Genomic DNA, 14,172 nt, shown 5'->3' with positions numbered 1-14,172 from the left:
AAAAGGTTCGCAGAAATGGGCTTTGTGATCGCCACATGAAGAGATATATTGGATATGTAGACCACAATAAAATCATTTCACGGCGAAAAATATGATAGAAAGACACAATTAACATGTACAACTTCAATATTGTCTGGTCCTGCACGGACCTTGCTCTTTATAAGAAAAGGTCGCTTATTGGTTGATTGTCTGAAAATAATATCATATAATGTAAGAATCGTATTTGAGATTTTATTTTTGGTATGTCTTGGCTATAATTGTAATCTTAAGACTGACATAGTGGTAGACGGATTTTTAAAAGACAATTATTTCATATTAAGTAATAAGTAATAAATACACTTTTTATGGAATATGACCGGGGCATTAAGTTTATGTCTTGTCCGTCTTCCGTCCTTAATCCTTCCCCTTTTTTTTGGCGTTTAGCTTCGTTTTAAAGAAATTCTTCAAAATAAATATATTTAAGGAATCACTGTCTACTTAGTATAGTATGCCTGGGCATCAACGATAGTGGGAAACATGGGATAATTTGCATAACGGGCGAAGCCCGTCATGCAAAAATTATCCCATGTTTCCCACTATCGTTGATGTCCCTGGAATACTATGCTAACTAGACAGTGATTCCTTATATTTTCATTTCATTGTGAAATAAATAAATTGTAGATTTAGACTTTAAAAATGTAGACACAGATTTAAATTACACGAGGACTCCCATGCCAATTTCAATAGTCCTTGCCCATTGAGGCAGCCGCACGACATTTACAAGCATATTTGGCCTCCTTAGCGTCAGACACAGAGACAGATGCGCACGAGATTTGCATGCATATTAGGCCTCCTTAGCTCCTGACCTATCGACCTGCCTAATTTACATTCCGGTAGAATTATCATTAAATCAACTCCGTTAACTTTTAAAGAGTTATCACAGAGAAAAAAAAACAGAAATATATATTATCAAATCATATTGAAAAAACTAATCAAGTGCACAAAAAATTGACCTTGATTTGTTTGACCTTGACTTACATTTCTTTGTTTTTTGTAAAGCTCACCAGTTTCATGAAGAAAAAAAAATCCGGATATATTTTTATCATTGTGTTTATACTACTGACCAGAGCTGTTCAACTGCGCATGCACAACTGTTTTCGACCTTGACCTTCCCTTTGATCTTTACCTTACGTTTCTTAAAGTAGCATAACGCTTATTTTCAAAAAAAACTTTCTAAGATATTTTTTTCCAAACATCATATGCTGATACAATTTTACAAGACTTCTTCGACTAAATCTCTTTTTAGACATTGCCTTACTTTGACCTTGATCTCAAGGTTATCTTCATCTTAATTTCAAAGAAACTATTCAAATACATCATATGCTTATACATGTACATTGTACATATTGATGCTAGCTTTTCCATTGAAGTTATATTTTTAACAGTGACCTTTCATTTTACCTTGACCACACTTTTTGTCAAATTTATTTTTCCTAGGTTTTATGGAAACGAGTCAATATATTTTTATTCTATTTTATATGTTAACATATATTGAGAACATCTATGCCACTTTATCACCGTGTTTTGGCACTGTCCTTTTCTTTACCTTGACCTTGTTTTTATAAAAGTTTGTGTTTAGCTCATTTTCAAAATATATATACTGAATAAATAAAAAAAAAGTGAATAATAAACTCAAGGTATTTTTATGAACACTTACACTTGTAATACTATGTACTTTTTGGTGAGAATTTATCTAATGTTTCTATTATTTAACCTTGAACGTCCGAGTGACCTTAATACATGTATGGTGTATTAACCTTAGCTTTAAAGAAACTATTCAAGATTTTTTACATTAAAACACATTTCATGTTGCGTTATCAATGAACTCTGGACAGAGCATTCGTGTCCTATGGACAATGATATTGAAAAAAAAATATTATAACATAGATAGAATTTGTTAGAGAGAGGCAATAAATTATTATATAAAAAATAAATGAATATCAAGTTAAGACATCAGGTCTGATTAGGACCCTTATTATGGCATACTCTTGACGATATTTTGTTTGTTTATTTGTTTAATTATGTTTATATGCAAATACGTTTTTGATTTTTTTTTTTAATCATGGCAACACTCAGCGCTTCAATAATCAAATAAAGTGTTTGCACTCTCGGTAAAATTCCACACCCTTCAATGTAGGATAGAAAATCAAATTCATTGGAGTATTACGCTTCATAAAAGAGTAACATGGGAAATATTCAAATGCACTTTTTATGCCCCGTTACAAGCAATTATTAATTATTCAAACGAAATTAAAATCGCTGCATTCTTATGGGATCCAGATTTATAGCCCAGGAAACGGGGGCATGTAAAGTATGCTGATTTGTATTTTAAAAATACCATTAAACCACAACAAACGATTTGAGTCCTCAGTTTTAATTTGGGGCAGATCCGTCATAAAATAGGAATGTGTGTGTATTCGGCACGAATGTGTCAGTATTGGGGCTGTTCATGTTTCTCGATGTGAAAATTATTTCATTTTAACTTTGGGGTTCATATTACACGGGCAGCGAACCTTATCACCACCCTCCGCGTGTACACCAGCAAGGCGAAATTCAATATATCACTTAAAATCATAAAGTTATGTGAGTTCACGCCTATCAGAGGGACATATTACACTGCACAACGGGCCTGCACCAGTGCCAGTCGATAAGTGATACCCTTTAACGAATGTAAGATAGCATTATTCCACATGGGAGTTCACTTCAATAAGAAGAACGCCGTACCTGCTGTATACGTAATTGTAGATATGTAATACGCTTTGAAATTTTAATAAAAAGTAAATTTACCGATTTTAATTTCGTTTGAATTCTTTAAAAAAATTGACTTTATAACCTTAATCTTTTTTATGTTCTTAAAACATGTAAAAGGTGTTTAAAAGAAGGTCCTTCTAAAAGTGCACATTTACAAAATATGCAAATTTAGAAAATTCCAAAAAATATGGAATAAACATTTTTTTTTCAGTGTTTTTGGTTACTTTAATTCATCAATTTCATCCTATCCCAGTTCGTTTTAAGAGTTGCTCAGGCAATCATTTCCCCCGTGTTTTCTTTCAAATGGGTGTCTGCTTTTAAAATATTTTGTTATTAATGAGCCATTATGTCAGCGAAAAAGAAAAACGAAAATAAAGGAATAAATGATCGTTCCTTTCAATCATTTTAAAGAGAATTAAAATAAATCATTTTGAAAATTATGTGGCTATGATGCATTGGGAAGAAAGGCATGTATGGGCCCCCCAATATACCGGCCCTCGATCATCACATAATTACTGGAATCAATGGGAATTAAATTTTGCTTTTCAGCAAATTATAACTGGTGGTTTTGTCCCTACAGTTTTGCAGAGGGATGTGATGTACGATTCTTCAAATCCAGGAAGAAAAACAATCAACAAAGAGGATCAAAAACATATAATGACGCCCATCTTTTAAAATAAAACGTCATTTGAAGCATCATAACAATCTGCTTAATAGTTTTCTTAAAGGAATTAACAAAAACACTTCACCATGCAAAGGGTTCAGTTTAAAGTTTAAAAGTGTTTTAATAGTTTTCGTTAAAGAATAAACTTAAACTTCTCACAATGCAGAGAGTTTTTCGCCGACGGAAGAAAATAATTTCTGAAAAGCAATTCACGCTTATATCTACTCCTTATTAGGTTTTAAAAGCTTTGTTTTAAATAGCTCAATGGTTTAAGGAGAGAGAGTAGGCGAATTAAGGAATGCGTTAATAAATTCCTGATTCAGCTGTGATGTCAACTGTGTTAACACTAAATTAAACTGCAAACAAACTCTTGTTTAATGTACAGAGCGGATAACTCACAGCTTTACTTCCTTTCCCTGTATGGCGAAGGAGGACTTAAGGAAACTGAAAAGCAAGGCGAGAGAGGGGGTGGGGGAGAGAGAGAACTACATGCAAGAGAGAGAGAGAGAGAGATAGCGTAGGGCAAGGAGGATGGCATCGGGGGAAGACGAGGGGGCAGTAGAAGACAGGGAGTGCAACGCATGGCAATGCAGGGGATGGTAAGGGGAAATCAGTGCGCAAAACAGGGTGTTGGACAACGTTCGGCATAGTCAGTACATAGAAGTGATGCTGGACAAAACCAGAAATTTAACACTCTAAAATCCCTGAATTTTCCCTTGCTTATTTGCACCCTTGCTATTAAATATTAGGTGATTCCTTTGTGATGTTCTGCTTCATTCTTCTTTAAAAGAAAGGGAGAGAGAGATAGGGAGGAAGAGGGAGAGAGAAAGGTGGCTTAATAAGGATATGGAGATAACGAACAGAATTCAATCTCAAAGTCCATTAAACAATACAAAACAGGAGCAGAGCAAACACGGACCTCCGAAACATCAGAGGTGAAAATCCGTCATCAATTCAGTGTATAAATAATGGACTAACAATTAGTATGAAAAACGTCAGTCAGCATTTGACTCAATGATAAATTGTATTTGCTGTCAAGGTCATTGTATCGACCATAAAACTTACGAAATGATGACTTTAAACGAGACTGCTGATATTCTTGTTTCATCAACTTGCTTGTCAATAATTTACCTCGTTTTAGAAATTGTTCATACATAGAGCATGCTCTTGTGTATCGAATCTATATATAGACTCCGTATGCAGGTGATAAACTTATATTGCTGCATAAGTAAGGGAAGTTGACGATAGAATAGTTAAAGTCATCACGTTTATCATATAGCTTGGTTATTAGATAACCATTAACGTCTTTTTCAAGTAAAATTTCCAAATATGAAACAGTTGTGTCAGACTCTGTGGTATCTTTTATGTCAAGCTCTACAGGATATATCGTGTCGACGTAGGAATGGAAATTACCATTGTTAATTGACAATACGTCGTCGATATATCTAAATGTCGAGTTGAAGGCCACAGCAAGTGTTTTCTTCTTTTCACGCATAAGATTTTGCACAAATTCTGCTTCAAGGGAATATAAAAATAGGTCTGCTAATAATGGAGCGCAGTTGGTACCCATGGGAATCCAATAGATAGTTGGAATACTTGGTCTCCAAAAACCACATAGATATTGTCAATCAGAAACTCAAGCATCTTTTTGATGTCAACTTCAGAGTACTTGTGTGTGCAATCAGAATGTGTTTTAATAAAATGATTTTGCAAATGACCAATGACAAGGTACAGTGTAAGTAAATTTACGAGTTCCATTTTTATTGAAAAAGCAGCTGTCAATGATATCAAAAAGCCCGAATATGATCTTGTCTTCTTTACTAGGATTAATGGAAATATGACCACCCCTGTTTGCCCTTAAGGTATAGATTCAGTTACCTGTTAGTCAGTTGTTTGATTGATTATATCGGTTTTTAAGGTCTCAACTGAAGGACCCTCAACTTTTCACTTCAAATTGCCGAGCGCTAGGTAAAGGAACAGTTGCTACCTATATTTTTTTTTACTTGAGTCAGCTGCGGCTGGGGTCGAACCCTCGACCTACCGATCACGGAGCGAGCACTCTACTGAATGAACTACCGAGTACTGTGACGGACACCAGTTAGACAGAAGCTGAAAAAATGAAAAGGAAACGGAAGTAGTAAAGAAATTTGAACTGATTTGAAAGATAACGTTCTCCATCGGGAAAAATACCTGCAGAATTGTATCACTGTTGAGAAAATTTGGACAGATAAATAAACTAGAGAGCTCTAGATCCAAAGGTTATAAAAACCTTCGATTTACGCCGTCGATTTTGAGTCGTTCGCTTTGGGATTATTTCTAAGATTTTATGTACTTCCCCGCTTAATTTTAAGCATGGTATATCTTTATTAAGCAAGTATTTTTCTTTTATTCTTGATACTGTATTTACCATAATTGTATATAATGTATATTATCCTTTTCCTTTTGCATAATTACGAATGAAGAAAGACAACTCCATTTTCATGCATAGATCTAACGGTACCTCTTGTAGGCAATATTATGAGTATGTTTTTCCGATTCATAAATTCGCTCACTTTTAAAAAACAAAGCTGAATATTTTTTGTGTTAGGTCATTCCATTCTTTTCTTCTTTTTCTTACGTCCAAATATTATTCAATTAATTCCCTATCTAAAATGTTCACAAGTAAGACAAAAAACCAAAAAATTATATATAATAAGTTGTATCTTAGTCACACATGTAATTTTAATCTTTGTAATTTAATCATAACTATTGAGTATATATTAAATATCACAAGCTCCTTTACCTATAGATAAAAAGCTATGTTGTATGTGTTGGAATTTGACGATTGAAAAGAAAAGTTAAAGTCATCACGTTTATCATAAAGCTTGGTTGTTAGATAACCATAAAGTATCAAAATGTGAAATAGACGTGTCAGACTCTATGGCATTTTTTATTTCAAGCTCATCGGGATTGATCGTGTCGACATAGAAATACGGAGACATAAACATGTTAAATGCTAAAAGATAATTCAACTGAAGCACTAAGATAAGTATTGATGGTTATTCAATGGTAAATTTACATTGCACGCCAATAGGGTCAATTTTCCATGTGCAGATTAGAGGTCAGAAGTTGTGCAAAATCTTATGCGTGAAAAGAAGAAAACACTTGCTGTGGCCTTCAAAACGACAATTCGCTATATCGCCGACGAACTGTCAATTAACAATTGTAATTTCCATTCCTATGTTGATACGATATATCCTGGGGAGCATAAGATAAAAGATACCACAGAGTATGACACATCTGTTTCATATTTGGATATTTTTACTTGAAAAAGACGTTATTGGTAATCTAACAATTAAGCTCTATGATAAATGTGATGACTTTAACTTTTTTATAGTCAACTTCCCTTATTTATGCAGCAATAATACGTTCATCACCTGCTTAAGGAGTTTACATTTCTCAGTTGATTAGATACGCAAGAGCATGCTCTATGTATGAACAATGTCTACAACAAGGTAAATTATTGACAAACAAGCTTAAGTTGATGAAACAAAAAATTCAGCAGGCTCGTTTAAAGTCATCTTTTCGTAAGTTCTTTGACCGATACAATGACCTTGTCAGCAAATACAATTCATCATTGAGTCAAATGCAATCTGATTAAAATTAGATTCTTTGATCCGCTCACGAACATCGTAGCGATCTATGTGAGCGGATCAAAGGATCTGATTTTAATCAGATTGAGTTAAATGCTGACTGACGTTTTTCATTCTAATTATTAGTCCATTTTTTATACAATGAATTGACGACGGATTTTCCCGTTATTTCCCGATCATGACAAGGTTCACACGGCGGGTGTGACAGGTCGGCAGGGGATACTCACTCCTCAATGGCACCTGATCCCACCTGTGATGTTTTGGAGGTCCACTTTTGCTCGTCTCCTATTTTGTATTGTTTTATGGACTTTTGATCTGGAGAACTGTTTGTTATCTCCATGCATTCTATCGGAAACCAATAATATATTACTTTTTAAATAAAATTATCCATTTATCTATTTTTAATACACTTAAGCAATTACAAAAATGCTAATTTATATTTAATTTGTTGTAAATTATGAAGTTATCAGAACAGCTGTTAAAGGAACGTGACGTGAGATCTCAAACTGCGATCCTTTAATAAACACAAATTTAAAAAAAACCACTGTTGTTTATATTATACAATAATCTTAATACATGTATCTTCGTCATACAAATTAATATGTAATTATTAATTCTTCAAAATTCATAAATGTCAACAAAATATTCAAGTATATACATGTATTAGAATAATGCATACCTATATAAAGGTATGATGGTACTTATCTTTTTACGTTAAAGCAGTGATTGTTCCAAATATGGACAAAAGTCTAATATTACGTATGTATTCTATACCACACGTTTACAACATACTGTAAATAGATATGGTGGCATATTTCTGCCCTCACTTGTCAACTTTTCAGAAATTTTTGTTGACTGTTCACTTATACACGTGTTTAAAAATTCAGCATGAAAATGTCCATATCCAATATAAGCAATCTGTTGTCAATGTATTTTTCTAACAAGACGACATAACATTTGATAAACTGGGTTGTCAGAAAATTATGTGGATTTGTCAGAATATTATATCTACTTGTTAGAAAGATCACCAATGCTGTATATCTACTTGTTAGAAAAAATATATTCTTTCCAGAAAAAATTATGCCGACTTGTCAGTGCATGAGATATTATGATGACAAGTAGATGTCAGTTAAAGTCCTAACATGCTTTAATAGCAAGGTTATTCAGTTACTGGTCGTAATGATTTTTTATCAGACAAAAATATCTGACAAGTCGACATAAACAAGAGGCAAACATATATCATCATACAATATCGATATATCCTAGTGAGCTTGAAATAAAAGATGCTACAGAGTCTGACACATTTGTTTCATACATGTATTTAGATATTCATAGAAATACAAGAGATAGATTCAGATGTCTAGAACGACATGAAATTCGCAGATAAATAACTCATAATTCCTTTTTAGATTAAAAAACACTATTTCATTCTAATTTATGATCTATGGACTTATTTCAAACTTATTCATGGCCTATGGACTTGGACGTCTAGTTAAGGTTCATAAGATAGATCACTTTTTATTAAAGAAAATGTTCCTGCCGCAATTTTAAGATCATAAGATTGTGCATATGTCATATACAATCTAATGACTAAAGGAAAAATTATAATTATATATATTATAAATTACTCACAATAACGAAATTAAAAAAATACTTATGTAAGTGGCATTTTACTTGTTGCAAGAAAACGTGTCTTCTTCTTTCTTATTGTTTATCACATAATAAGCCAATACGACTCCTTACTTCAGAAAAAAATTAGGGTAAAATATTATGATCATCTTCACGTAAACCGTAATAAAAGGACAAGAAATCTCATATTATTTAATGTGTAACTGACACCTTCCTATTTGAATGATGCTATGTGCGTCATCAAAAACAGAAATCACTTAACCAGGAAACGGTCATACCGTATGAGTGTAAATTTTAGTAAGACGAAATTTTAGCGATTTGTCCTTGAAAAAAATTAGTATTTTATTTTCAGCGATACATAATTTAAGCGAATATAAAATGCTCACAAAAGATGCTGTTGCATATAAAACTAATCAATTTTTAGGCTAGGAATATTCATTTTAGCAATCTCACCACCGTCATTAATAATGTCAAAAATTCTGTTATATGGTATTATTCATGGATAAGCAATAAAAAATATAAGAATTTCGACATTAACATTTTTAGGTCAATTAGACCTTGGTTTTCTATCATTTTAAAGTGTTCTTCTAATGACACCACAAAATGTTCTCCATTTTTGGAATTTTTACTTACTGGAAAAATTGAGGTCCAATTAATAAGCAAGGTGGCATTAGCTTTTACATCGTCAACTTTATTTATGTTGTAGTAATATTCCGCTAACATCTTGATGAAGTGTTGATGTAGTTGATCCTCAAGAATGCACAATATGAATACCATCAAGACAGACCACTAAAAAGTATATACGTGTTACTATTAATTCAACAACTTCATTTTTACACAGTAACACGGGGCCTCGTTTTATACGGTCTCGTCCGACGGACCGGTCTCCACGTTCCACAGTGGGATTCCACACCGCGACGTAAGGATCAACTCCTTACTTTTCGACTCTGGAGCAGACGCTCTAAAAACTGCGCCACGCAGGCGACTCAAATACATAGAGATAACGAGCAGTTTTTGAACTCAAACATTCATTCAAATAACTTAATTAGAACAAACAGATCACCAACACTTCTTAAGAATGCACATGTAAATTTATTTGGTTGACCGGTTTCGACCAGAGACGGTCGTCATCAGAACAATTATACAAAAATATTCTTTGATGAAGTCAAAAATGCGGATGACGTTACTATAAACACTTAGAAATGCGGAAGATTTATATAGTATGCGGATGACGTTGCTATGAAAATGCGGAAGATTTGCCCAGTATGCGGATTACATTTACATTATTATATAACTTCTTTAACACTTTGACATCGTCAATAAAAACTTAAGTATGATTTACAATATAATGCATGGAATATTTTTTAAGGTAATTAATTAAATAGTCCATAAATTCCGTGTACTGTGATCGATCTGTTCTGTAATCCTGGTGGAAGTTCATTTTGACATACGGTTTCTGTGGATGTTGATTGCGTGGGTTCGTATGGTTTGTTGGCTGGTAATATTCTGAAGATTGGATTTTTCATGGTTCTTGGTCGGCTTTAAAACGGGCGTTCCCATTCTTTTGGTTTTTCGGCCATTTCTCTGGGACTGGTGCAGGTGAATATTAAAGTTTCTTTAAATTCCGTATCTGGGTGCTCTTTAGCGATATGGTGTTGAACAACATCTTTACGACAGTAAGATTTTTTACAAATATCACAGTAGTATCTGGTTACGATCGGATTATGTTGAAGTTCATTATGCCTCTTGAGGTTGCTAGCTTGTTTGAATTTACGGTTGCATGTAGTACACTGGAAGTCCATTTTGTTTGTTTCCGATTCCTTTGGATTATCCATCTGTTTTCTCTTGGTATATTTAACATTAGCCATATTTTTGATTCAATCCTTGTGAATGTAGAGTTTTAAATGTATGTATAAAGGCTTCCTCCGTTCGTAGACGTTGATTTATATTGTTTTTGATTTTCACGAGCGACGTGATGGAAACATCATCTGGTGTGTGTAATTGTAAACTTGTCTGATTGTGACGTATTAGTTTGTGACGTAAAGTGACGAGACACAGGTTTATGTTGATTGGCGACTTTCATATCGGCGAAATGTTCATACATCCTTTCTCTGAGGGAGTTTCCTGTTTGGCCAATGTATTGAATAAAACATTTTTTACATGTAATTGCATAAATGACGGCAGTCCTGTTGCAATCAAGATTTTGTTTTATGGAACAAGTTTTGCCAGTGGAAGAAATTCGGATGTTATTAGTATTACTGACAAAAGGGCAAATTTTACAATTCTCATAACATGGGTGGCTTCCGATATTTTCAGGACTGGTGTTTAACTTTGAATGGACTAGGATACTTCTTAAATTTGGAGGTCTTTTATATGCTATGATTATTCTCTCCATCAATTCTTTTGTATCTGGGGATTGTTCTTAGATCGTCTTGTATTTGTTGATAATTGATCTAAATTCTGGATTAAGTCTGTTGACTGTTGTAACTAGTGGAATTACGCGTTTTTGTGTGTTTTATTTTTATTCTTAGTGAGCAGATTGTTGCGGTTGTGCTTTCTGGCTTTATCTATAGCTTGTTCAAGCATTGATGATGGATAGCTTCTGGCTAAAAAATGTTCCTTCATTATTGTTGCGTGTGCTTCAAAATCGTTGTCCGATGAGCATATTCGTCTGATCCTTAATGCTTGGCTGCATGGTATACTCCTCAAAATGTGTTTCGGGTGGTTAGAGTTATAGTGTAAATATAAGTGGGCAGCAGTGGGTTTCGTGTATAAGGTGGTAGATAGTTCACCTAGGTTATTAATCCGCACGTTAGTATCAAGGAAATTGATTTTTTCTGTAGAATGTTCATAGGTGAATTTGATTGTACGATGGAATTCGTTTAGACGGGACATGAAGGCATGCAGATCCTCGCTACTTTTCGTCCAAATAAAGAAAATATCATCTATGTATCTCCACCAAATTAACGGTTTCACTTCTGATTGTCGGAGAAATTCAGTTTCTAGGTGGTCCATAAATATAATTGCATAGTTTGGTGCGCATTTTGTTCCCATACTTGTTCCCTGGGTTTGTAAATAGTAGTTACCATTGAATTCGAAGCATGTTTTAGTTAAAATGAGGTGTAGGAAGCGGAGTATAATCCATGCGGGTACTGTGGGATTTTCTCTTGTGTCCAGTGTTTCCTTGCATGCTAATATGCCATCGCGATGTGGGATAGACGTGTAGAGAGAAGAGACATCTGCTGTGACTAAAATGCTGTTTCTTGGTACTTTTTTTAAATTCTGGAGTTTTAGTAGGAAATCATTTGTGTCTTTTATGTATGAATTTACGTTTTGAGCGAGTGGTTTAAGGAAAAAATCGACTGTGGCTGATAATTTTTCGGTTGGTCCGCCAACTGCGGATACTATGGGTCGGCCTGGATTGCCAGCTTTGTGTATTTTTGGTAATCTCAGCGAGATGGGTAGAGACTGAAAATTTGGACTGACGTCTACTACCCATCTCAGACAGGTGCTGTACAACGTGACTCGGGGTTTTTGGCTCCGATTTCGGCAGCTCGTTTCAATAAATACAGGCTGAAATAAATTAGCTGCCCGCCTCAACTTTTTCCTTTGAACATCCCTTAAAGTGTCTATCACTATAAAACTTTCCTTTCTTACCTTTAAAATGTTTAAATCCAGTAAAATATAAAGTTGTTTATTTTTCCTGACAGCATAATGGCTGTTTGCTATTCATTTAAACCTTCTCTGCTGAAGAGTTCCACAATAATCTGTTTCCAATAATTCGTACTACTACTATTTCTTATAAGAATGATCTATGGTATGAATTATTGGAAACAGATTATTGTGGAACTCTTCAGCAGAGAAGGTTTAAATGAATAGCAAACAGCCATTATGCTGTCAGGAAAAATAAACAACTTTATATTTTACTGGATTTAAACATTTTAAAGGTAAGAAAGGAAAGTTTTATAGTGATAGACACTTTAAGGGATGTTCAAGGGAAAAAGTTGAGGCGGACAGCTAATTTATTTCAGCCTGTATTTATTGAAACGAGCTGCCGAAATCGGAGCAAAAAACCCCGAGTCACGTTGTACAGCACCTGTCTGAGATGGGTAGTAGACGTCAGTCCAAATTTTCAGTCTCTACCCATCTCGCTGAGATTATATTTTTGGAAGCATATAGAAGATTGGTGTACGTATCTGGTTGATTTGAAGTTTGTTGTATCTGAGTATTTCGGGTGGTATCCAATGTTTGACTCTTTATACGAACTCATTTATGGTTTTAATAATTTTTGGAGTGATATCCGTTTCCAACAGTGTGTAGTTTTCTTGGTTGTTTAGTTGTCTGTGAGCTTCTGAGATATAATCTTCACGATTTAAAATGACTATTGCTGCACTTTTGTCCGCGGGTTTTATGATGATGTTTTGATTATTTTTGAGGTTGGATAAAGCTTGAAATTCTTCATTAGTGAGGTTGCGGTAGGGGATCCGTTTTTCATTCGTTTGAGTGCATTGGTGGGTTAGTATGTTGATGAATGAGTCTAAGAAAATGTTTTTGCCACTTGGAGGGGTCCATCCTGATGGAATATGAAATGGATTTGGATTGATGTTATCAGTTTGATTTTTAAAGTGTACATTTAGTCTGAGGCGGCGGTTGAAAATAAAAATGTCTCTTAAGATAGTTGATTGGTCTGGATATTTTGGAGTTGGGCAGAAAGATCGGTAACTGGAAATTCCAGAAGCCCCATGTTTTTTGGAGAATACCCATACAGAAGGGTAGAAGCCCCAATAAAGTGGTAGAAGCCCCATAAAATTGAATGAAATGGGGTATATAAAACCCTAAGGTGATGTTTAAATGAATGATATTGATAACCGTAAATTTTTATAGCCAATTTTACCTCAGAGTCGACAGAAATCGGGCGCCATTTCTTCTTGTCTTCATATACCGTACACCACGCCCGATCTAAAATCGCGATCGTTGAAGTCGTTTACGTGAAAATCATTACCATTATCTTGATCAAAAGTGAATAATATAATATATGATTTTTATTCTAAAAAAATATATATGAATATAAAGTTAAGAATATAAATGAAGCATTAAATATTTACATATTTCCTAAATGAAATAAAATATTAATATGAACATATTTCATGGCCTACTTGAATACTTTTATCCACACTGGTTTGTACCTACCAAAAAGAATTTTATATCGAAAATCATTATTGAAAATATGAAAATATTTGTATAGATGATGTGTACTGTTACATAAAAACATTGAGATTTAACCTGTTGATAGAGATTATGTAACAGTGAAAATACTAATTGATTGGGTGTTTTAAATGAATTTAACTAGGCAATTAATAATTAATAAAGTTCTTTTTTTAAAATTCCAATCATTTATAATATAAAATTAAGTTAAATAAATTAATGAATAAAGTGATTTAAGTTGACGTTGTTAAT

General features: G+C 33.8%; 1 protein-coding gene across 1 annotated transcript; it reads right to left on the bottom strand.

Moving 5' to 3' along the window:
- Positions 1-10,256: 10,256 nt before the first annotated feature.
- Positions 10,257-10,583, bottom strand: LOC134234364 (zinc finger protein lsy-27-like). Its single transcript, XM_062716425.1, has one exon. It carries the CDS (start codon positions 10,581-10,583, stop codon positions 10,257-10,259), a length of 327 nt encoding a protein of 108 aa, XP_062572409.1.
- Positions 10,584-14,172: the final 3,589 nt, after the last annotated feature.

Source organism: Saccostrea cucullata, unplaced genomic scaffold, assembly GCF_032062105.1.
Source record: "Saccostrea cucullata isolate Sc308-1 unplaced genomic scaffold, CSIRO_AGI_Scuc_v1 ctg575, whole genome shotgun sequence".
In the NCBI taxonomy this organism is placed as follows: Eukaryota; Metazoa; Mollusca; class Bivalvia; order Ostreida; family Ostreidae; genus Saccostrea; species Saccostrea cuccullata.
The sequence above is the reverse complement of the archived record's forward strand: the minus strand, read 5'-3'. Positions and strand labels throughout refer to the sequence as shown.